Below are 25,680 nucleotides of genomic sequence, written 5' to 3'. Positions count from 1 at the left end.
ACGAAACAAAACTCGAGTTCATTTAAGAGCTTCGGAAACGTAGAGCCCTGCACGGGATTCAGAGCAGAGCAAAACAGAAGATCGCCACCTAGGAAGAATAAGAAGCGATAAAGACCCCACTCGATCGGATCAAACACTGTGTCCGAATAAATTTAATTCAATTGCTTTTTTTCATCGTTGCTTGACTTTGTAGAATTAAGCGTGAAACAGGTGGGTCTAAACAATAAACGAAAGGAAACAAAAATCACCCCCGCTTCCCTAGGGGCAGTTTTTTACACAGACCATGATTTGAATGATTCACCCCTCGGATTTACACTAGGCATTTATAAGGTGTTCTAGGCAGTTGTTTTTGATTCCATGTGCTATGTGAGTGATAGTCTGCAGTGAATTTTGAATTGGCTCCAACCGAGCTTTTTTTTTTGGTTATCATAGTCACTTTCAGATGCTTGGTTCCATTCGTGACTTGTCCGGGTATGAGATTTGAACTCGTGACTTTGGCGTGAGAGGTATGGATGTTAACCACTACGCTGGGGCCGTACTCTACCCAAGTAACCATAAGCATAAGTGCAAAGCCTTAATTCACCTTTCGTTTAGCATAACTAGTGCTGATAAGCCTATAATCAGCACTGCTAATGCTAAGGGCCTTTAGTCACCATTATTTAAGCAGGGCAAGGGCTTGTAAATACCGCACCATTGAGCAATGTCAAATTTAAAAAAATTCTCAAAAATTTCGTTTTTCAGTTTTTTTTTTATTTTTTCAAAGAGGGGATGTTTCTAAGAGTTTTAAACTATGTTAAACATCGATCGAGTTTCCACTTGCTGCAATAATGGCCTCCACACGCTTCCGGAATGCACGGCAGGTTCTAATATTGTAGTCTGGATCCATTTCTCTCCAGGTGTGGGTCAATGTTTGTCTGAGGCTTGCTGTACTCGGGTGGCGTTTAGAACAGGCCTTGGCCTTCATGACGCGCCATATTGAGCAATCCAGCGAATTAAGATCGGGGCTGGATGTCGGCCACATATCCTTCGCCCAGAACGGAAGATGTTCCTGCAACCACTGCGGTTCAAGGTGTGGTACGGAGCCCCATCTTGTTGAAATACAACATTTGGCTTCGGACCGTACTGTTCTTTGATCCACGGAAGAACATACTTACTTAAAATCCCGATGTAGACCTCCGTGTTGACCTTGTCGCTTTCTGGAATGAACACCGGGTCCATTTTTGTGCCATCGGAAGCCACCAATCCAAACACCACAACGCTAGCAGGATGCTTGGTCTGTTACACGTACTTGTGCTCGTCGGCCACGTCTTTTACCGGAAGGGAACTAATATACCGGTCAGTTCTGGAATTTGATACGGGATCGACGGTAAACATGCCGTCGTCGGTGAACAGGATTACCGGATTTTTTTCACTTAAGGAAGTTCAAGATTTTCTTGCATCGTTCGACTCGAAGCTCCCGGATGCGGTTGGTAATCGTGTGATTTTTTTTTCCGTGCCCTCGACTTCGCCCCGCAATCTTCCTTTACGATCTTCCGTGCCGTAAAGTCACTGATCCCGTGTTCCTTTGCCATTTTCCTTATTGAACGCACTGGATTCACCCGAATCTTCCATTTGATAGCAGCAATAACCCTCGGAACCCGAGCTGACCTCGGACGACCTGTGGCCACCTTCGTGGATAGTTGTCCTTTCTTTTCTCGGTCTAAAACCCTTTTGACGGTCCACCGGGACACTCCCACGGCGATTGAAATGTCTTTTTGCGACATTTGCGCGTGGGATAAATCACGAATACACTGCCACTTCGTCATGGTGCAACTGTCAAACTAAGTAAATCATTTTCTTTTATACACAGCCTACTACGGTATGAGCTATAGGATTCGTACATGCAAAGAAAGCCAAGGCATTGTATGCACAGGTGAAACGGGAATCTTATTTGTACGATGGTGCAAACATTATCACACAAACAGTATTGACAGAAAAACCTCGTGGTCGTTTGTGTGTAGTAGTGAACATTTTCACGAATACAAACATTGGCGTTTGAATAAATTGATTGATTAAAAGATTGAAGGATGCTTTTTCACACAAGATTTGAATAATCACTTTGCATTTTATCGGACTAATTAATCTGGTGATTTAACTTAAAAGACTTATGCGAAGAGTAGAATTACCCAAGTAATTGATAAGCCTTAAAAACGAGAATTACAGTGATTTAATGATTGCGATGTACTATATGCTTAGGGATTGCAAAATTACACGTAAGGAAAAAAATTAAATAGGTTATATAGGGAAAGTAGGGGGACCCTGAAACAAAATTTATCAAGTTTTTTTTAATAATAACAGGAGTTTATATAATGATGTTGTTATTCAGTTATTCCTTTCTGGTCGGCTTCCCTGTAGCAAGCACTGAGTTTCATTTTGAACTTCTTATATTACTTAGACCATTGTTGAAAATGTTCGAGTGATATAAGTCATTACACACAAATACTAACCACGTAGTTTCACTTTTTAAAATTTAACAAGCCCTTGCAGGGCTCATATAATGCTGATTTAATGCCCATAGCATTAGCAGTGCTGATTAAAGGAATATAAGATTAGCAATGGTTATTAATGGTTTCTTATCGTTAGCAGTGGTGTCTAAGGGCTTATAAGCACTAAATATGTATGCTGAAATAAATGTGATATAAGGCGTTGGACTTATGCTTATGATTACATGGGATGTCATGTGATTGACAGCTTCCATTCCATCACCATCTTCTGTTACGAATCGCTGGTCCCTGGTGTCAAAATCGTGAGTGGTAGTGCTCCACCGTGCTCCGATCGACTGACGATGGGGTATTGCATTCAAACCGATCACCACTCCTACTTGCATCGTACCACCTTCTCGGCCTTGATTGTTGAAAGCTGCTTCCGATACGATCGACGGCTCGTTTCATGTACACTCAAAATAATCTACACGTTGAAGCTACGTGAAATATCACGTAAGCTCTCAATTTTTCCTCTCCTCTCAGTTTTACGTGACTCACGTAGAATGTATGTGATGTCCCTTGATTTTCACCGAGTTTCTTTTTAACACACCTACATAATCAATGAAATGTACGTTATTTTCACATAATTTCCACATCTAAAAAAAGATTGGTACTTACACTCAGAGCGGTGCAAATCATGGCGGCATCATGATGTTCTTTTGTCCGGTATTCGGTAGTGGCAAGATGTAAGCACAGACAAACAGACGTAACTCTTCATTGTGTATCTTCGTTCATGCATTTAACGGTTGATTTGAATATTATCAGTTCCGCGAACTACTCGCCGCAGCGCTGGCATCGGATCACTTTGACGTTTCTATACATTCTATAGAACTTTTATGCAATATTGTTTACGAGTTAGCGAGCAAGCTTGTTTTCCGCGAGAAGCCAGAGAGATGTCGTTACTGAGGTTATATGTTTTGAGATACTATGTTTTCAAGAACAAGTTTTTCAAAGAGTTACGTCTGTTTGTCTGTGATGTAAGTATAACATTATGGATTATTTTATTCTCTTTAACAAAAACAAACTGTCTGTTTCATCGTGCTCAACAGAACGATTTCAAGCTGTCCAGCAGTTTCTTCCTCTAAAAAAAGTATCTCGGCCCATCTCCATGATCGTCCAGATTGTTTGTGCTGCGTATCGAATATTAAAAAAAAAAAAATCTGATGTGGTGTATTTAGAATATTTGAATAAATTAAAGAAATATTATTAAATTATACTACTATGAATACAGTAAAGATTGTATCTACATATTAGGGTAGTAAACAGTGTCAAAATATCTAATGAATGTAACCGACCAAATCACGTAACTTCTATGTGATAATTCTGTGACGGTTAAGCTTCATGAAATGAGTACCCCTATATGAGAATCACGTAAATTTTATGTGAAAAGTACGATGGCAAAAATCTACGTATGTTTTCACGTAGCATTTACGTGAAAATTATTCTGAGTGTATGAAAGGCATCGAAGGCTTGACCACAGACAAACAGACATAACTCATTAAATATTTCTCACTTTAAACATTGTCGCTATAACATTATCGCCATCTGTTGAGTATACTGTGGTAGTACGCTGAACAGATGGTGGTAGTGTGTAAACGTCAAACGCTATGAAATTGATTATGCGCCCCACAGGTGGCGGTACTACCAACTTACCGATTTACCGTTAAATGCTTCTTCGATGAACAACTTGCGAGCGTTATGTCTGTTTGTCTGTGGCTTGACCGTCAACTTGGGGCTCCAAAATGAATCCCTCCTACTCGTTGGTTGTGACAACACCACGTTCAGCCTACACCAGCCGTTGTGTGCATTTCCTCGGCACTGGCAGCCAGAAGTAACTTCTGCTGACGTCGTTGGGAAAGGCCGAGGGTACGTAATCATTTATGACCGGTTGTCAACCCCCCCGAGGGGGGCGACTCTATCTACGATGCAGGAAAAATTGTGTTTTGCTGTGGTTAGCTGCGCGCACGCTGAGTAGATGGAAAGAAGATTGATGACGGTGCTGAAGATTCCTGCAAAAAGATGATGCGCGATGCAAGTAGATGCGAGAAATCAAAGAAGATTGATTCGCTAGTGTGATATTTTTTTAACATCTAGAATTAAGATTTAGATGTGTCGCCCCCTATTCCCGCCTTGGGGAAAGTTTTTCAGATAGGCAAGCCATATTTTATGGTGATGAGATTAGTTCATAATTCACTCACAAGGCAGCTCTAGTGTCACACTCAATTTGCATTGTTTGCTCTAACTTAACATATGGACTTGATAGAAGGTTTCCGTCTTGGGTAAAGTTGTTCAGTTGAACAAGACCTATCCTTAAGTAAACAGTTTAGTTCAGAACTCACTCTGTAGGTAGCACTAGTGTGACATTTATTTTGAATTGCTTGCTTTAACCTAACTTCTAGATAGACTAGATAGAAGATTCCCGACTTCGGCAAAGTTGTTCAGATGGACAAGACCTATTTTATGGTAAATAGTTGAGTTCAGAATTCACTCCCCAAGTGGCGCAAGTGTGACATTCATTTGTCCCTAACTTAAGGGGTTACGCCTACCTGCAAGACCGAAAGTTTGGATTTGTTTTTTCTCGAAAACGACGCAACATATTGAAAATCGGTTTTCTGCCGTTTATTGAACACACATTAAATGGTACATTTACCAGTCGATGCTGTAAAAACGAGGTCCTGGTGCCCCGCACGGCTGCTCCCCGTGGACGATGTTCTAAAAAACGCTTTTTGCGGTGACAACTGCGGTTGTGATGTAATCATCTGAAATAAAAAAAAACCATGCAAAATCGTTAAGCATGTGTTAAACTATTCCTTGATCGTTCAGTTTTTTTTTAAATTTTTTTGACAAAATGGCGGCCTTGCAAAGTTGAAGTGCCGATTTTTGATCCTTAAAATTTGTCTTTGATCGGCTGTAAAAAATCGAAATTAAATGATAGACGAAATCCGAACGATCGTGGACTGCACAAAATAGTATTGAACAGAAATCAAAACGAATCGGACGAATCGAATGTATACATTTCGAGAAATTTTTCGCACCGGTTTTGAAAATATGATTCCGAGATAATCGCGTTTAAAGTTTCAAGTTGGGTTTAGTCCACTATAAGTGAATATTTTTGTACGTCGCATAACTTTCACAATTTTCATCGGTTCAACTTGATCTTTTGAGGAAATATTCTTGACTTTATATACTTTCGATTAGAACAATAAAAAAATCGATTTTTTGAAAGTTTGCAGGTAGGCGTAACCCCTTAACATATGTACTAGATATGTACTAAGTTGTTCAGATGGACAAGACCTATTTTGTGGTAAAAATCTTGAAACAGAATTCGATCGTAAGACACTCATATTGAATTATTTGCGCTAACTTGACATCTTGACTAGATGGGTCAATATATTTTGTTTAATTCAATTCCAAATATCTCAAATACATCTCAATGTACCTCTGAAATATTCCGAGGAATTGAAGTGTATTTGGTGCACATTTTGAAAAAAAAATATGGCATTTTGCGTTCACTTACGCATTTAAAAAAAAATATTCAGGAATTCATGTATTTTTTTTTAATTTCATGTGGTGTACATTTGTCAGTACTCTAAAATAATATCATTGATCTGAAAAACATTGGATTTATATATTTAAATATAAAAGTATTTTATCGTTGATTGATCAAAATATAGTACTAAAAGCGTGAATTTCTGGCAAATTTTATAAAACTTTGTATACCGTTCCGATTCAAATTTCGGACGATTCAAATTTCGGACACTTTCATTTTTAATTAAATATTACATCCAGTTAGAAACAAAGTAATAATGTTAGATGATCGTGGAGGGCACTAGTCAAAAAAATTTAAAATTTACAAGACATGTGGATCATATTCGACCGAGATAATCAACTTTTAAAAGTGTCCGAAATTCGAGTTTAAGTGTCCGAAATTTGAATCGGCACGGTATATCAATTTTTTTTTTTTTTGAAGTACAACTTTTCATAAAATTTTACATTCTACAACTTTTTTCCAAGACAGACCTCTGTTTTGTGAAATAAAAAAAAATCACCGGTGTAGTGGTAAGCGTGACTACTTTCTCACCCCAATAGGCTGGGTTCAATCCCAGCCGAGGACGGTGGGATTTTTCTGTGGCATAAAAATCTCTGGTCACGTCTTCCTTCGTAAGGGAAGTAAAGCCGTTGGTCCCGGCCCATGTGTGTTTGAATGGGTGCGATATCCTACGCAGGCGTGGAAGCTGCCTTCCTGCACATTCGATTGCCGTCAATGGATGGCAATCGATGTCCGTCGGTGATTGGCACTAGATTGCGGAACAGAGACCGACGTTAAATAAAGGAAAAAGAAGAAGAAAAAAAACAGTTTGTATCGCTGTGCCATCTTTGCGGCCTCAACTTGAACTATTTGTATACACCAAATTGTATTCCTAATTAATCCAAGAGACTGCAACCAGGACGCCATCTCCATTCGATGTAATCCCAGAGCGTTATTATTTTTTCCTGCTAGATTTAATTCCTGGCCAACTGTGCACTGGTAACAAGAAGGTCACCTTCAAGCAGACGGACATTTACAATTTACATGGATCTAAAATATGACACCCATTAGGAAATTCAAAATCCGGTCCGCGAATGTCCCATACCCTGTGGGATTCAACCTGGCATACCCGAAACAACACAATGCACTTCAATTCGTAGACCATAATTCTACTTGCTTATAGGCCTAGAAGGGATTAGAGTTGATAACAAGTTTTGAGAACCTGCGGCCCATCTCATGACTGGTACGACGGCGATGCGAGCGCTGGAAATTAATGAATACGGTTCATCTCCCCTTACATACTATGCCTAGAGCCGAAACTGACTGGGCGAAGCGAACAAGGATTTCTCACGTGGAAAACACAATCAATTTCCAGGTATTACGACCGTTGGGTTGTTGTTTTTTTTTTTGTTTTGTTTGCATGTCATTTTATTTATTCGTGGCCTTTAAAGATAACAAGATAAGAGCTGAGAGGAGCTATCTTCTAGCTGCTACTGGAGGGGAGGAGCGGCACACTTAATCACCCATCCTCCCTCGATCGTTGGCTTAATTTAACGGGAAATACATAATTCAATAAATAAATAAATAAATAAATAACTAAATAAAATCTGTTCTTCAACGCTACCGGCGTCCTTAGGCAAACACTCTTAGTGTACGGGGAAAAAACGGATGGGAAAGAAATGGAAGTAGAGATAGCGCTTTTAAAAGTATGCAATCTTCCTCGCGGATCTGAGACTAGCAACGGGTTTGAAAATATTAGCAGAGCACAGAAGATGATAGCTTTGGCAAACGATTTCTATAGAAATTAAAGAGAAGGCAGTTTGAAGCAAAAACGATGGAAGGAGCTTGATTGTGTAGGGATATTAAATAGAATGGTGAGCAGGTGAATAGCTATTGAAAGTGAAAAGAGGTCAAAAAGGTTTTCCAGTGAATTCAGTTAATATCCTGAATTACGTTCTCTACTGGCACTCTAACTACTAAATTTTCTGGTTATCGATGGCATCCAGAAAGCTATACGCACTATAGGCTCGGTTAGAGGCCCAATCCTTGCTGTAGGCATTGTACGGCGATGCCGAGTACGATGGGTAAGCACCATAAGCAGCATAGGAAATATCTGCAAAGAACAAGAACCAAAAATTACCTTTTCAAACGGATATCCCTAACTCCGGCAACTTACCTGGCGACGATTCACTGGCAATGTGCGAATGGGAGTGAACGACGTGTGGCTGCAAACGACAGACGCTGCTGTGACGGAAGTAATTGAATATGATGAGACCACCGGCAATGAGCAGTACCTGGATTAGCCCCACGCCGAGCAGGATCGGCTTCAGCAGCAGCTTCATGTGCACCAGTTTGAGCATCAGTGCCAACGGCAGGATCATTCCCCACTTCTTCTTCTTTTTGCCACGGCCATCAAAGTCATCGACATCGTCCAGGAAGCGGGCCCCGCTATCGTTACCCATCCCGATCCGGACGCCATGGGCAGCGATGAAGGTGTTTAGCGAGCGCTGCAGGAATTTTGCCACCTTCATGATTTCGTTGTCGTACACTGTGCGAAGAAGAAAGCAGAAGGAAGCGAAAAGATTTATTAGGGTTGTGATTAAATGTGAACCTCTGGAAAATGGGCCCACTAATTTCATTCATGGCCATCATGGAAGAATGTCATTGCCATGACATAAAAGTAGCTGTCATGGGTTTTCATATCATTTGTCAGTGACAGTAAAATTGAATCTTGCATTCGTTTTGATAAGAAAATTTCTAGGCACTCAATCTAGCTGGGTAAAATCTCCCACAGCCTAGGGATTTACTTTTGCTGATATATCTGCAAAATATCTGTTTGTTAGGTGAGATCTCAGCAAAAATCTAATTTGTTAGCTGAGCCTCGACAATTGTTGTACCAAATCTCAGCAAAATAAATTGCAGATCTACTCTGCTGTTCGAATCTTGGCGAAGCCAAAACGAAGGAGTAAATGGAAGAATTCCATTGTTGTTTGGAATTAAATATGCAACCTACACACTTAGAAATACCTAATTTTACACGTGACGGAATCCATCTTTGACAAAAAGGATGAGACGTAAACAAACATGTCATGTAAAATTAAGTGCTCCGAGACTGAAAAGTACGTTTGATTGAGCTGAATTTTGCGTCTATTAAGACTCAATTTTATGTAAAAATTGCCGCTCGTATATGTCAGTCTCAGAGCACCTAAATTTACATGATTTTTTTTCTAAGTGTGTACAAGTATAAACTATATAGAAAAGATAGAAGGATTAGTAATTTCCATTTAGTTTCACTACCTTAAGGTGAAAGTGAGCTAGTGAGTAAATCAAAATTTCAAAAATGGTTTTCTCTGAGACATCACTTCAGATTGCAAAAAGCTTTCGTCGATGTTGTATTTCGCCACAAAACTACGATAGCTTTTTTCAATCTAAAGTGATGTCTCAGAGAAAACGACACCGTTCGAAAAATTCATGTAAATTTCTGCGAGATATAGCGCACATAAAATTAACGCTAGATTTGGCATAAATTTACGCGATATTTCGTGTAAATTTAAGCGCAATATTGCATAAATTAGCAATATTGTATGCAACCTTGTAAACGATTTCGCTGTTTATGCCAAGTATAGCTCAACATTAAACGAAGGGGGTTTTTACGCGATAGTTAAAATTCAGAATTTTTTTCTGTGCAATATTGAAATTTTTATTTACTCACCAGGTCACTTTCACCTTAATTGCTTATCCTTGACAGATACTCGTATTTCGTCTACAATGTGCAGAGTTCTTCAGTAGGGGAATTTACGTATTCTCGTCAATCTAAGCAGTGTCCACACTTCTATTAGCATTTTCTCAGCTTCACGCACATATATGACGTGTCTGTTGGTTTACATTCATCTGCTGCTTGCTTCTCTATCCATTTTAATCGACAGAATTCTTCAAAACTGTTTGAAAGCGTTTTTACAACGCTCCAAACTTCTCAGGTGAGTGTGACTATTGTCGGCAGCCTCGTTTTCTTCGGCAACCTTCCCATTAGAACTGCGTGTTAACCAGCTGTTCTATTATCGGCAACTTGAAATCAACCCCATTTTAGAGTACGTATGCTTCATTTGAATAAAAATCTGCCATAACAGGACTGTTCAGACGTACACATACAATCAGATTGAAGCTGAAAGACTAAAGAATCGTTTGGATGCATTCAGGGAAGTGTGTTGATGGGAAAACATAGTGAAATTAACGTTTAAATTTTGGTTGCCGAAAACAGTCAATGGGTGCCGAAGCCGACATTTACCCTATATTGTAAAGGTATACTTCGATATAACGTAACTGTCACTTTTGACTTCTATTGTCAATATCTCCCTAATAATAATTGAATCATACAAGTTAATATTACCAATAGATGGGGGATTATCTCATCTGTCTGACGGTGATATTACCACAAACGAAGTGACAGACGGAGCGGCTCGAAAACTTTGGTGACTAACCTGCTATTGCAATTTTTCAGTATACCACATGGCAACACCACTACTACTGGATTGTACCACATGGCAACACTACTACTAGATTGAACTAGCATTTTCACCAAATGTACTAGAATGTTTTGGTTCTATCTCTTTCACTCTACTCAAAACTGAAATGCATAAAAAAAATGACAAAATGATGATGGCACAAGCTTCCAAGAAAATTCTATTACAGTGAACCACATTATTTTAATGGATTTCTTCGCCAGTTAGTCGTCTGTAACTTCGTTTGTGATATTACTTTGCTTGTTTTAATGATCGTTTACGAAAAATCAACTATGGCAGCCAAAAGTGACAGTTACGTTATATCGAGGTATATCTGTACTAATACTCAAGTATTAGTACAAGACACTGAAGAAGTCCGCACATTGTACACGAAATACGCGTCACGACGAAGCTTTATAACAAAAAAATAAGCATCGCTGAATCCTTCATCATTTGAAATCATAACCTTCTATCTTTCATTTGACACCTGTCTGAAAATAGTCCACTCCCTCGGTATCAGTCCATCCCGAAGAACTTTTTTTTCGATTATAAAATGCAATTATTAGATTGGGTTTTTTCATATTCATTTTCCACCTACTTCTGATCTGTTACATTAGTGTCTGCAACCGATTCAAGGAAACCAATTATTTTTGACACATGAATTAAACACCTCACATTCAATCTCGGTGTTGTTATTTTAAATGGATGTGCTGATTATTGAACCGATGGTCATCTGCTTATAACCAACAAAGATGTGGGATTGCCATTATTGACAGTGGGACTGAGCTGATACAATATTGAACTGACACAGCTGATACAATATTAAAGCAAAGACACAATATAATTTTCAAATTAATGGAATTTTCAGATGCATTTAAAGTTTTACATCACAGTAGGTTTGTTGCGGTGCAGTTATCATGAAATGTTAGGAGAACTTCGAGATTAGGGAGTAATTGCTTTTGTAAACAAACACATCATTTGCCGATTTCTCGCAAATTAAAGCTCAATCTAAAAAACTAACAATACAAACAGGTAGATGAATGATTCCTCTATCATTTGGTATAGTTTGTTCGCAAGATTGTGATTTTATTCGCGAGAAATCAGTGATGGGCGTGTTTGTTTACAAAAGCAATTACGCCCAAATCTAGAAGTTCTCCGGATGTACTCCATGCAGAAGAAGAAAAACACTGTATAGGGCTACGTAATTCTAGTCTGGCTTACATAGACATTGATGGATTTTTTGATTGTTGTTGATTTATATTTGCGATGAAGCCGAAAACAGAAGAAAATCATTAAGAGTTATTTGCAAAAACGCGCGACAAATAATTAAGGATCGTACATATCAGATATTGGTTTTACCATACTCCTATTTGTTCATATCGTTCTATTGTTATTCATACAAACAACTCAAATGATAAATGTAAACAGAATGTGGAGCTGTTTCCTAACAAATTTATTATTATTCATGAAACAAGAAGTGAACAAGTAGGGGAAATAACTCTAATATTGGCCTAAGTGCCCCTTATTTGGGCCCATACACAAATTCAGCAATCGACTAAATTTTCAATAGCGACTAAAAATATCTATAAGTACCGTCGCAATGACACGTTCGTCTAGATAAAATTGATAAAAAGCAGATTTTTAGCGATGGGCCCAATCTTAGTTCCATACACACTAATCCAGCATTTAGTTGATCGGTATTTTTTTGTGCTGGGCTTGCACGGTAAAACGAAAGATTTACTGAAAATTCAGTTTAAATCTGATGAATAACCGGCGTTCTGTAAAACACAAACTGAACTTCGGTATCGTTTGATGCAAAATACTGTACACAGAATATATATTTGCTGAGAAAGTCGTTAATTTCCAAATTTTCTAGGTTTCACGAAAAGTCAGTAAAAATAATTAGTGTGCACAAAGTAGTCTTTATTTGTTTACCGAGTGGTCAGCGAAACAGCCACTTTGTTTTACCGACCAAGAATTGTAAAACTCTAACCTGTAAATTTTATTCCCGCCGCCATTTAGCTTCAGTAAAATCCGGGAGCAAGTGTTTTATCGCGCAGTTTTGTGAAAATTTGTAAGAAACCATGAATTATATCATGACGGAATTGTTGAATGGATTCAAGTAGGTATAGTGCATGATTTGGCATGGAGTACGACTATAGCTAATACCAACATTAAACCATGAAACTCCTACACTTTACGCCCGTGGAAAATTCCCTGAAGACAACACCGATGGAATTATCTCCTGGAAGAACGTCACTATTCCTTTGAAAAGGAATTTCTTGGAATGTTTCCATATGTTGTGCATGTAGTTGACTGTTTTCAATGTAGATTGTCGATCGAGCGGCAAGCAAATCTTTGTAATCTTTAAGTCAGTTTTTATGGAGGTTGGAAACATAACAACTTCAAGCGATAAGTTTCGCCGTAGTTTGTATTGATTTTATGGTTGTTGTTGTTTCCGATCAGTGTCCTGAAAAAATGAGAAACATAAAATGCATTTAACATTGAAATACATGATTTTCCTTCCGGACATAGTTTTTTTTTCCTGACAAATCTTTTAATATAACTGGGTAACACGGTACAAGAATTAACAGAATAACTGTCTGGTCAGTTAAATTGCAGCAAAATAAACAAAAAAATTACTGGGCTTTCCAGTATACGCAACTCGAACCAATTACTGAATGAACAGTTATTTTTGACAGATTGACTTTACGGACAGATCGGTAATGCAAATTTTTGCTGTAATGATTACTGGAGGATCCGCAATTCAAAAACCCAGCAAAATTTTACTGACTTCAGCGATCTAAAGTTAGTGTGTACACACTTAATCACGGTTTCCTTGTTCGGTAATTTTTTTACGGTTTTCGAACTGCAAATCACAAAAACTACCCGAGCAAAGTCCAGCATCAAAATGACAGCTAATTGAAATCAAGTTTTGATATCAACATCAAACTGAAATCATAATTTGATTTCAGTTTACGCAATTGACAAATTTGATACCTAATTTTGTTTTCATTTTGCTGTAATTTGCTCTTCAAAAATATGTTGTTGCGGGCGAGGGGGGGCGACACATCTAAATCTCAAGTTTAGATGGTCAACAAATCTCACACTAGCGAATCAATCTTCGAACAATCTTCTTTCATTTGTCGCATCTACTTGCATCGCTCATCAATTTTTTGCAGGAAATCTTCAGAATCGTCATAAATCTTCTTTCTATCTACTCAGCGTTGGCGCAGCTAGCCACAGCAAAACACAATCTTTTTTGCATCGTAGATAGAGTCGTCCCCCTCGGTTGCGGGTTTGTTTTCATTGCCTTAGCAATACCCCAAATTGAATACTTGTTATGTTATCAACAGGAAAAATGGATATCAAATTTGGTTTTCAGTTTGCTCTCACTGATAGCAGAAATAGTTTTCAATGTGATGTCACAGGAAGATATGTTTGCTCTCAATTTTGATATTTTAAACGTTAAAACGACCAAAACGACAGCAACCTGAGTAATCATTATCAGCGAATCACAACATCAAATTTAGATTTCAATTAGATCTCAGTCTGAGTCCCCTAATAGAAATCTTAAAAATTCCGAAATAATTTATTTACTACTCATTGATATGTATTCATCAAAATACTGAAAAACTCAGCAAAAATAATGTAAACAAATAAATTACTGAAAAAGTCAGCAATTCTTTAACTGACTTTTTCCATTTACCGAGTTTTCAGTTAAACCAAAAACTACTGAATTGATTGCTGAAAACTCAGCTGTTTAAAAACCCAGTAAAATTTTACCGGCTTCGGTAATCTAAACTCTGTGTGTATGTACACACTTAGAAATTATCGCCGACTTCGGTAATTTTTACCAAAATCTGAACAGCTGAACTGTTCGGTAAAATTTATGCAATTCAATTCAATTGCTTTTTAGCTACTTTGAAACAAAATCTCCACTAAAATGACAAGATTTGATCATTTAAACAAGGTTGAATATGTTGTGAAATTATTTTCAAATTCAATAGCCTTAAAAATGAAGGTCAAAGTTCTACCGAACGTTCAGCTGTTCTGAGTTTGGCAAAATTTACCGAACACGGAAACAAAATATTAGTGTGTATGTAAAACATAACGTCGGACACGTTGCGCTGTATTCGCACAACGTTGTATTTGTACAATGTGTCGAATTAATTATATGATTTGAGTAGCAGCTATACTGAAGATCCGGGAGATGTCGCCCCTTCAGTGGTAGGAAAATCATTTTTGCATTATGGAGAATATCAGAAAATCCACGATTTGTGTCTAAACATGCTTTCACAGAAGGAAACAAATAAAAAAAAACCATAGTAATGCACTCGTGCAATTTTTGTGCATCTAAAACTGCCCATTAAGGGGAAGCTCACCGCTTCGAAAAAAATAATTACGTTTTGATTTTTCTAAAAATATTGAAAAAAAGTATCAAAAATCTTAAAAAATCACATTTTTTCTAATTTTTTAAAGAAAATTCACATGCAAAAACATGTTTTATAAGTCATTATGGCATAAGGTTGGACTCAAAAACCACAAAACATCAACTTTTCGGTTTTTCTGAGAGTCCAATTTTTTTCATGATGAGATAGAAAAAAAAATTTTGCATGTAATTTTTGACAAAAATCTAAGGAAGAAACTGATTTTCTTGGATTTTTGATAATTTTTCCCAATATTTTTAGAAAAATAAAAACGTACCGAAAATATTTTTTTATTTTTGGGCCGGTGAGCTTCCCCTTAAGACGATAATGAATAAAAACTGAAAATTTTCATGTATTTCCAAATGGTTTCCTACCATTACCATACATTCGAAAATGACTGGCCCTCTGGATGTGGATGATGTCAAAAACAACATCACATGATTAATTGAAACATGCTTATGGCGATTACCATCAACCGGTATTGTCGTTCCACTGGAAGCTTGAAAATAAGATTGGGTGATTACAAAAAATCGTTTTCGCAAGTTTGATTTTCCAGCTTTCAAGTGGAACGACAATATTATACTCGGATTAAATCCCGATTACAAATGTCAGGTTGATTTGATATCGACGTTGGTGTTAATAACCCCTTAACTATGATGAAAAAATATTTGTTCCAAAAGCCTGATGTTAACTTCATTCACAATTTATGGAAAAATAATCATTGAAACATTTTTTACAATGAGATTAAATTTAATTATTACGTTTAAAAACGTTCATTATCAATGTCCGACTTGTAGGGAGAATGGGGCCCTCCGTCTGAAAACTGTGATGATCCATACAAAATTGTGTGGGTTGACAATTTCCCATTTCCGTGTGAAACTTTTAATAGATCTTACCGAGGGAAAGTCAGCTTTCATTAGAGTACTTCTTGTACTCAGATTTACTCATAGTTCAGCTACCAAAAAAATCCACTATCAATCATTAAGGGCGATTCAATCGTCCACATACATATCAATTTTATCACCTCCCTTCCCTCTGCGTCACGCTTTTTCTAATACATATTACACGTTATGTTCTGAATTCTAAGAACGCCCCTCTCCCTTAATAGCGGGCGTCATATTTGAATCACCCCTAGGCAAATATATCATATTAACAATATGATCAATTCATGCCTTTTCCACATATTGGCGTTGACGGCACCGTCGAAAAATTTGCTCTTCCAGCAAATATAGACAGTTTCTTATGGGAATTTTCGGTGGAGTGAAAGGATAGTACAAAGTCCGCCATGTTTCACGCACAGTCTGACGTTTGCTTATGGATTTTCTCATAGGAGTAAAGAGTTACAGAGTCGCCGTCAACGCCAATTGCAATGGCGACCCACAAAATATTGCTTCACGCACCATCTAGCGTTGAAAAAGGTCAGCAACAATCATTCAATTCCAATCGAGGGGTGCGACTATAGCACTTATTACAAAAGTAAGAGTCACATTATTTTCATTAATTACATTGTGTATATTACTTTAATATATGTCTGACATGTCACTGTTGTCATCAAATAAAATAATATGCTGAAATACATTCATTTGAAACATTAAACAAATTTTCATTTGGTTTACCCCTCGTGACGATAAACAAATACATTGGTAGCCTTTTTGGCCACAGAGGTGCTTTCATCGCTAAAAATTTGGTTCGCCAGCTTAGCGAAAGAGTGGATTATATTGTTAATATAATATATTTGTCCCTAGGTCTATGATCTACTGAGCTACTTGGACGAATACAGTATGCTTGTATAAAACATTTCAATACGTCGCATTGATCGATTCTCTTCACCATTTTTTTTATATCATTGCAAAAACACTGCTGTGATTGTTATTATATGTGGTAGATATGTATAACATTACATCTTTCAAAGCCTTCCTTAGATTTGTGGATAAAGAAGCACAGCTGAAATTAAGACCATGCTGGAGATAACTGTGTCAAAACATGTTTCGGGTTGGAAAACTTCTCGGCTTCCATGGGAATAGGGTATGATTGTGCTTGCCACAAAATATACGAATGTAAAAATGGTGCAGGCTAAGAAAGCTCTCCATCAACAACAGTGGAAGTGCTTAATGAACATTAAGTTAAGGGGGTTATAGGCAAAGAGGCACAATTGATTTTGATCGATTCTCTTCATCGACTTTGTCTTTTCATAATCACGGTTTTACCAACCGATTTCACACTATTTCTGCTACATAGTTTGATAAAGGAGGTTACCATCAATCCCAGCCGAGGTCGGTGGGATTTTTCTGAGGCATAAAAATCTCTGGTCACGTCTTCCTTCGGAAGGGAAGTAAAGCCGTTGGTCCCGGCGCATGTATGTTGAATGGGTGCAATATACTACGCAGATGTGGAAGCTGCCTTCGTGCACATTCAATTGCCGTCAATGGATGGCAATCGATGTCCGTCGGTGATTGGCACTAGATTGCGGAACAGAGACCAACGTTAAATAAAGAAAAGAAGAACTAGCATGAAGCATGTTTGCAAAACTGTGGTTACTCAATTAGAATATCGAATGAATCCTGAAATTAATAGATAAATGCAGACAGGAACCTACCTATCGACCCATCAATTCATGAACCGGGGACCAACGGCTTTGCTTCCCTTCCGAAGGAAGGCGTGGAGCAGAGATGTTATGTCTCAGAACATCCCGGCGGCGCCGACTGGCCTGCTGGGGTGAGAGGTAATCACGCTTACCCCTACATCACCGGCGCCGCTATTTGCATGAAGTTTCTGTTCCTTTATTTGACATAACGCTTGGTATAATTAACGCCATTTATAAAAGCGTTGACAGCATTGATGCTGAAGTAGCGGTGGGTCACAACAAGCAATAACACAAGACACAGCCAATATGGATTCACCGGCAGAAATTACCATAAGCTAATTGAACATCTTTCAATTCTCAGTACGGATGGATTGCTTGGATTGTTACGAAAGGTATTAATACTCTAGAAGGAAGAGGAGACAACGGGGGGCTTTTTTGAACCAATTTCTGTCAAACGCGAACCAGCGTCTGATTGGTCGGGTGAACGTATAGAACCGCGAGAATTTTTACAACAGGGAATCTATTTTCTTGCATTTTGACAGTCGACTGCGTCGAAATAGTTATTGTACGGTCGTTTCCGCGAGAGAAGAAGAACATGTCACAGGCAAAAAGAAGCCAGTTGTCTCTTCTTCCTCTTAGTCAATACTGTATTCTATAACATAGAGATGAATTAACTTACGTTTATGTTTCCAGACCTTTGAACGGTTTCAGAAAGTATATGACCCTTATTACGGGTGTCACTTCACGGTGAATACGAAGTGAAGTGACAAGTTGCCATTCACGGTGAAGTGATTCCCGGGCAAATCAAAGTGGGTGGTGAAAAGTTGTCACTTCACGGAGAATACGAAGTAATAAGGCCCTATGAGTCGTGCTTCAAAGATATGCTAGACCCTGAACACGAACAGCACATCGCACGTTTTGCTGAATCATAGAGAGAAGCAGAACTTCGTAACAGTTTGAAGTTTCATATTTTGAGATTTCATGTCCACAATGTGCACTGTATTACACAAGTTCAGTGAACGACCCAACTAACATTTTCAGCTATATAAGCCAACTTTTCCAGCTGCAAACACAGCTACAAGCAGAAGCAAGCAAAATAATTTTGGAGAGCGTTTACTCAACTTGTTCACAACCATTTGTCAGTCGCACTGAATAACAGCAGCCAATTAACGCTAACTTTCAACTTGTAACTGCAAAACAAAGTTAATTAAATGAATATATTACTCATTTGATGGCTTCAACGCAACCAACCACGCTTGCTGAATAACATAAACCTCAAAAGTGCTTTTTCAACATCTAAACAACCTGTACTCAGCTAATAAACTGTATTAACGCTACTTTGGAAGCATTTTTCAGTCAATAACTTTTACTCTGCTCCTTCACAAAGCTTTAAGTAACTAGTCGAGAAAAGTAATTCATGTGCACTATTGTGCCTTTCACCCTGCGTAAGTGCAGCGTAGAAGAGTAGAGAGACACACACCCAGAATTAACCACTAAAGTGAACCCTACACGATTGCTTTTATTGACAATAATCGTATTGTCAATATATGCTATATTGACGTCAATATATCGAGATTGACAATATTTCTGAATTCACATCATCAATATTATTGTCAATAATTCCCCTTCGCGTCAATATATTGATGCGTGTGGGGTTTGCTTAAGGCTGTGAACCATTTGCTGAGTTGAATTTAACTCGTGGTTAAAAGTGACATTTCGAAAGTTATTTTCTATGTTCGAAAATCCCCATACTGTCGATCGACCGTTTTTCGAGCCACGGTTGTCAAAATTTAACTTCTTGTCTGTCAGAAATAACCAGGCATTAGAACTCATAAAAAAAATAGAAAAGCTGACACTGCTCAATTTTTATTAAAGACGAAATAAATAAATAAATTTAAGAAAACAAAACTGTTTTCGAATATGTACTAGTCTACGTTGGTTGACGAAATAAATAAATAAAAAAAAGTTGCATTGCTAACGCTCTGAGGCACTTTCCAGCCCGGGTGGTGTGCTTATCACTAATTTCGATTAACTTGATTTCACAGCAAAACAAATTCTTCCAACAAAATAATATTTAACCCGGCTTCAAGAGAAAGCTATGTAGTGATTATTGGATAACCGGAAAAAGGTTGAATAAGCGCCTTTCAAGTTCGCACACAACTAAACAGCAGGATAACTGTTTTGAAGCGTAAATGGATATGCAATAAGAACTTGTCCCAATCGTCTCAACCGCCATAAGTAGCTGACTAAGTTTGTCAGATTTGCTTGTATAGAGGTAAAGACTGCCTCATATCGTATAACGTTTGAATGCAGCTTGAGGCTTATACAGTAATGAGTAATGCGTAATGCGTTCACATTGTGAAAATTGTTAGTTGGGAAGCCATTAATTTGGACTTTTCTTGTCTTGTCTTGTCTTTGTTTTAACGGGACTTTAACCTTAAACGGTCATTCGTCCCTGAAACGCCTTGGACTTTTCTACGACTTGGGATAGAGTTAAGGTGCCAGAATCACCTGACAATTATGATGAAGCATTACTGCCCTCTGTAGTATTATATAATAGTTCCCATATTTATATAGGGAAGTTTCAACTAGTAATAAATAAACAATTATAAAATCAACCGTCAAATTATGAAACTGGTTGCCATCATTTTGAAAAATTACCCATCGCTAAAAATCTGCTATTTATCAATTTTGTCTAGATGAACGCGTCATTGGGACGGTACTAATGGATATTTTTGGTCACTATTGAAAATTTAGTTGATTGCTGAATGTATTTATGGGCCCAAATTTGGGACGTTTAGGCCAGCACTGTATACTTCAACTCAAGAGACAGGACAGGAGAATGTCTAATAATGTCCTAGATAAATCGTGTTACACAATGTTATTAATTGAAAACTGAACGGGAGAAACCTGCACAGTTTGGATGACTCAGCTGGGTTTCATTACATTCCCAATAGAACATTCTCTGGCTAAACAAGAATGTAAACTAAGTTTATTAAAGTCATGGGGGCTCGAGCAGGATTCAATGGAAGAAGAGTAAAACAATTCAATATTGATGAACCTCAGTGGCCGACACGGCCGTTCAATCTCACTCAGAGATAGAGAGAAAGAGAGTAACTTCTACTCAGATGACAGAGATGACAGAGATGCTGAGTGAGATTGAGCAGCCGTGTATTCACTAGCAACATCTGCTACTCAAGTATAGAAGGTTTTACTACCCCCGCCCCCTTCTAAGTCGACTGAAAATATAATTTGTCAAAAAAATAATCGTGATTGAAAACAATAATACGACAACAATTATGTCAAGTTTTATTTAAAGTGAAGGAATTAAAACATACAATCTGGTATGTGGCTTAATGAGCTAGATCTAGCTGGTTTACTAAGGTTTAAGTAGTTGTTTTAATTGTGTGGCCAGGAAACTGCCGACAAAAATGTTCCGGGTGCCAAAGTTGCAGCACAAGATCACGTTGGACTTGTCGCAAAAGCTTCGTTTCTGTTAAAGTTCAGGAAACTTTCTTGAAGTGCAGTAAATTCTGAAGAAGTTTATCAAACTTTGTAGAAGTCTATTGAACTTTATAAAAATTAAAAAAAAACTTCGTTCATGCTCAGTGAACTTTATAGAAATTCTGCTAAATTTGTAGAAATTCAGTGAACTCCTAAGCTAAGAAGTTCAATAAAACAGTAAAAGTTCAATCTTTTTTAATTTTGTCGATCCTCTTAACGGAATCCCTTTATGAAGAGCTTTTTGAGTGTGTTGATTTATTTCCTTTTAATTCCGTTAAAATTGATAATCTTTTGACAGATACGCGTATTCCGTCTACTACTTGCAGACTTCATCAGTGCCAAGTACTGAACACCACTGAAGAATCCATATTTTTTCTACGACTGATTTATTAATCAATAGGTACTATAAATCAGCAGGTATTCAAGTGACATGTCACATTTACCTAACCAGTTTGGTTGGTACCTAAATTTAGTCTCCCACAGGTAGACACCGGCTTTTCCTAAGATATTTATTGAATCTTTTGTTGATCCTAACAATGATTTCAGCTGATTTGTCCTGCTGCTGAATACTAAATCTAGGCCACAACTTCTAAGTTTAGAAATATTTAATCAACATTGCTTAATAGAGATCAAGGGAACGGATACTCGAGACTCTTTAGAATGCTACCTAAAACAACACATCGTAACATGCATTTACCTGTGGGATACTAAATTTAGGTACCATGTGACGAATCAGTTGGATATCTGCTGATTTATAGTACCTAATGATTAGTATGTAAGTCGTTGATAAAATATGGAATCTTCAGTGGTGTTGGCACTGATGAAGTCTGCAAGTAGTAGACGAAATACGCGTATCTGTCAATAGATAAGCAAAAACAAAATTAAAAGGAAATAAATCAACACGCTCAAAAAGACTTTGCTGTAAAAGCAAATTTTAAAGGGCTTTAGTGAATTTTGCAAAAAAATCAAAGAACTTTGTTGAAGATCAGGGATTTTTATTTAACTTCAGGGAATTTCATGAAAGGGACATCGTAGAAATTCAGGGAACATAATAGATATTCAGAAAACTTAGTAGATATTCTGGAAACTTCGTAGTGCTTCAAAGAACTTAGTAGATATTCAGGAATTTAAAAAAAAAATGCTCACGGCTGAATGTCTCAAAATATACTGCGAAGAAGTGGAACCTTCTTACAGGTCTAGAAAGCTTCAAGAGATATAATTTAATTTCACGAAACCTCACAGATGTTCAGATACCCTTTTTAGAGGATTTCGTTACATTTAAATGTACTACTTCAGGGAGATTCAAGTTCAATAAACTTCGTGGAAGTTCATCTAACTTTGAAGTAGTTATTCATATTGATCTCAGTATGACTCAGTAAACTTCATAGCTCAGTAATTTTTGGTATAGTTCAGATAACTTCTTATGGCTTCAGGGAACTTCGTATCAGTTTTTCAGAGATCATACTCTTTCTGAACTTCCTCGAAGGATCTTAAGCTTTCTGAACTTTTTGGAAGCTTAGGAAAATTTCGTTTAATTTCAGCGACCTACCCAAATGATCAGGAATATTGGTGCAAAATTATGAGGGTCCTCCGTATGTTTGAAGAAGATTATAGATGTTTTGAAATTTTGACGATGCAAAAATATATTTTCACAGAATTCCAAATGTCTTCAAAATAAAGACATGTCTTCAAGTTTGGCATCCCTGGGGTGGGAAGGATAATGAAACTACAAGGACCAAAGCTTGTAATTCTCATGTGAAAAACATTGGTTTACAAGTTGTAAGTTCTTGTAGAATTTCCTTAGTTTTTACCAGAACAAGGAGTTAGCTTTTGACGGCCCCGATCAGGGGGACCCTATCCCTGTCAACCACATATAGATGCACCATAGCTCACATGATTTTGACATTTTTGGACAATCTGACACTTTTGGGCATACTGACAGCGGTAAAACTGACGGAGGTACGACAGAACAAAACAGCTTACTCTTTCAAAATTGCATCGCAGTGCTGAATGCTAGAAAGAGCAGTCTGTTGTAGTCATCCTCACCCACTATATTCATCACAATGATGTGGGCTCCACCGAAATTCGTGATTGTTGCCCCCGTGGACCCGACCATATATCTATTAAATATTTATAAACTGATGACAATGTCACCAATACAAACCACACGCACAACATATTTTAATTCTAATTAAAATTTAATCCATAAACAGAGATTAAGCCCATCCACTGGTGTTTATTCACGTAATTGATGGCATTAACATCACATCGATTCCTGGAACTGATGCTAAATGTAAAACACTTTAACATTCCATACATGTTTTCACCACAAACGCTATAATCATGAATTATGGTTTCTATGGCAAAACGCACACGATAATAGCACTTGTCCTAATGGCACACGATAATAGCACTTGTCCTAATTAGCGCCATATCCAACTGTGTGTATTAATCCCACCCCAACTCACGTGAAATCTGTCGCGCCTCGGGGAATACATCATCTTCTTGTGGTTCGTTGAGCCGCACCAGCCGTAATCCATTGCCTCCCTCGTAGGCGTTATTCTCCGGCAGCAGCCAATTCATACGACCGGAAGCGAACGACCAAATATATCGCGAGATTCGATACTTGAAGCACGACACCAACCGTTTCGATTTGTAACACTCGGACTGGGTGGTGAGCACGTAATCGTCTAGCTTGTTCGGTGCACTCGGACTTGGACCCCCACTGTCATCGGCTAGGCCAACCGCAACCGCAGCCATCAGCAACAGAAGGACCGTCAACGTGTCACAGCCTCGGGGAATCATGGTTGGTCTAGAGGGATTACACTACTCAAACAATCGCTGCTGGATCAACAGCTCCCTAAACTCACTTGCACTAAAGCGAATCACTTTTCAAGTACTTTTCAATTATCACGCAGGATAACACTTTTTCTACAATGTTTGCACTTCAATCAAAGTCCTCATGACCACCAAATTGACACTCTCTAATGCTTCGTTCTTATCACTCAACCCGGGACAGCTGCTGCGTACCCTACGTTATCAATGTTCACAGATGGTTTGTGATTCATGTCCCCGACTCCAGAGGCTTTTATACATCAAAGATCCCCACCTGCAGCCGGGTAGTGCGTGCCCTTGAACAACTCACTTTCCTTTCGAGGTCGGTCTTCTAACAGCATCTAATCTACATACTTGCGCGCGGTTATAGCTACCAAGGCACCCCGATCTACCTGCTAGGTACTTGATTAGTACTTCTTCAAACTAATTAACCCTACCCCGCGTTTGCGAACGATAATAAACCAACGACGACGACGACAACATCATCGAGGAGCGGTATCAATTGGCACGGATCATGGAGCGAAAATAGGATGATAGCAACGGTTGCACGTTGCCACACAGCGTATGTGGCCCGAACTCGACCGTGTAGTACCTAGGGTAGAGGTTGTAAAGGTAAATTACTCCCGATACTTATCACATAATTCCCTCTTTTCACTATCAATGAAATGCAGTTTGACGAATCCCGGCGGGATTCCATCCAAGGGCATTCAGAGCCGAGAGGGAGAGGAGTGTTATCTTGTTTTTCATGCTGTGTGTGGATATATGGGGCACGAGTGCCGCACGTTCGCAAAGAAGTAGATTCTTCTTGCAACTGTGATGAGTAAACAGATTTAATGTGATAGGTTCGTGGTAGCCTAATGGAGATGGATTATGAGTTTGTAATTATGTTCTGGAACACCACCAGAGCCAACAATGCTCCTTGGGGTTTTAATTAATAAATTGTGTTAGCCTGAATATTAATAAAATAAATATGTATCTTAGTTAAAATCTTGACAAATAAAACAATGCCATTTTTTATATTTTTTTTTTTCTTTCTTAATCCTGTTACTTTGAAAATTTACTGTTTTTGATATTGTTTCCAAGCCATAGAATCTTTTTTAAGAATAAAGTTCAGAACATTATATTATGGCTGGTAATACATACCATTTCACAGTGGCCCAGGAAGGGCATTAAGCAGGAATGTGTTCCTAATACTAGGTGAATTTGTTGTGCTTAAAAAGTCCCTTCTTTTGATGGTTATAAATATTAGAATGGTCCGCAAAATAATGGATCACTGTATGCTGTCAGTTTTGATCTCACAATTACTGGCAGCATGGTGCCACTTTCCTAAGGGCAAAAAGTTAACCGTAAAAATAATGTATAGAGATTTGATCTACCACCGATTCCTAGTCCTGACTACTTCAAACTAGGGGATCGAAGCGACAACAGAAGAACTATTTGGTATTGGTGTTGCGTAAAAAAATTGCCAGCCCCTGTTCCCAATATTTTCTTCCGAAAAGGTCCATATTTCATTAAAATCAACATTTTCGGTTTTTCTACGTATAAAATAAATTAGCGTACTAGCGACATCTCTTGCAAAAATCAACCGTGCTTTTAATCCATTGATATTTAAAAAATAACTTTCTTATTTTTGAAAATAAAAACACATGAAATTGAGCAAAGTTGTAGCTGAGTTAATTTCAAGCAACTTTGTTGAAGAAACATTTTATCAATCATTATAGAGTAATGCTCCAGAGTGCAATAAGGTTGTACATTAAAAAAAAATTTATCAGCTTTA

The 25,680-nt window shown here is 37.9% G+C and overlaps 1 protein-coding gene across 1 annotated transcript; it reads right to left on the bottom strand.

Moving 5' to 3' along the window:
- Window positions 1-8,004: 8,004 nt before the first annotated feature.
- Window positions 8,005-23,873, bottom strand: Osi1 (Osiris 1). Its single transcript, XM_065232693.1, has 3 exons — window positions 23,537-23,873; window positions 8,228-8,599; window positions 8,005-8,164 (listed from the first exon to the last, which is right to left on the bottom strand). Exons 1-3 carry the CDS (start codon window positions 23,871-23,873, stop codon window positions 8,028-8,030), a joined length of 846 nt encoding a protein of 281 aa, XP_065088765.1. The 3' UTR covers window positions 8,005-8,027.
- Window positions 23,874-25,680: the final 1,807 nt, after the last annotated feature.

This window comes from Ochlerotatus camptorhynchus, unplaced genomic scaffold (genome assembly GCF_037179485.1).
Source record: "Ochlerotatus camptorhynchus isolate MF236.1 unplaced genomic scaffold, CSIRO-AGI_Acam_v1.1 ptg000371l, whole genome shotgun sequence".
NCBI lineage: Eukaryota > Metazoa > Arthropoda > Insecta > Diptera > Culicidae > Ochlerotatus > Ochlerotatus camptorhynchus.
This window is presented reverse-complemented; position numbering and strand designations above follow the sequence as displayed.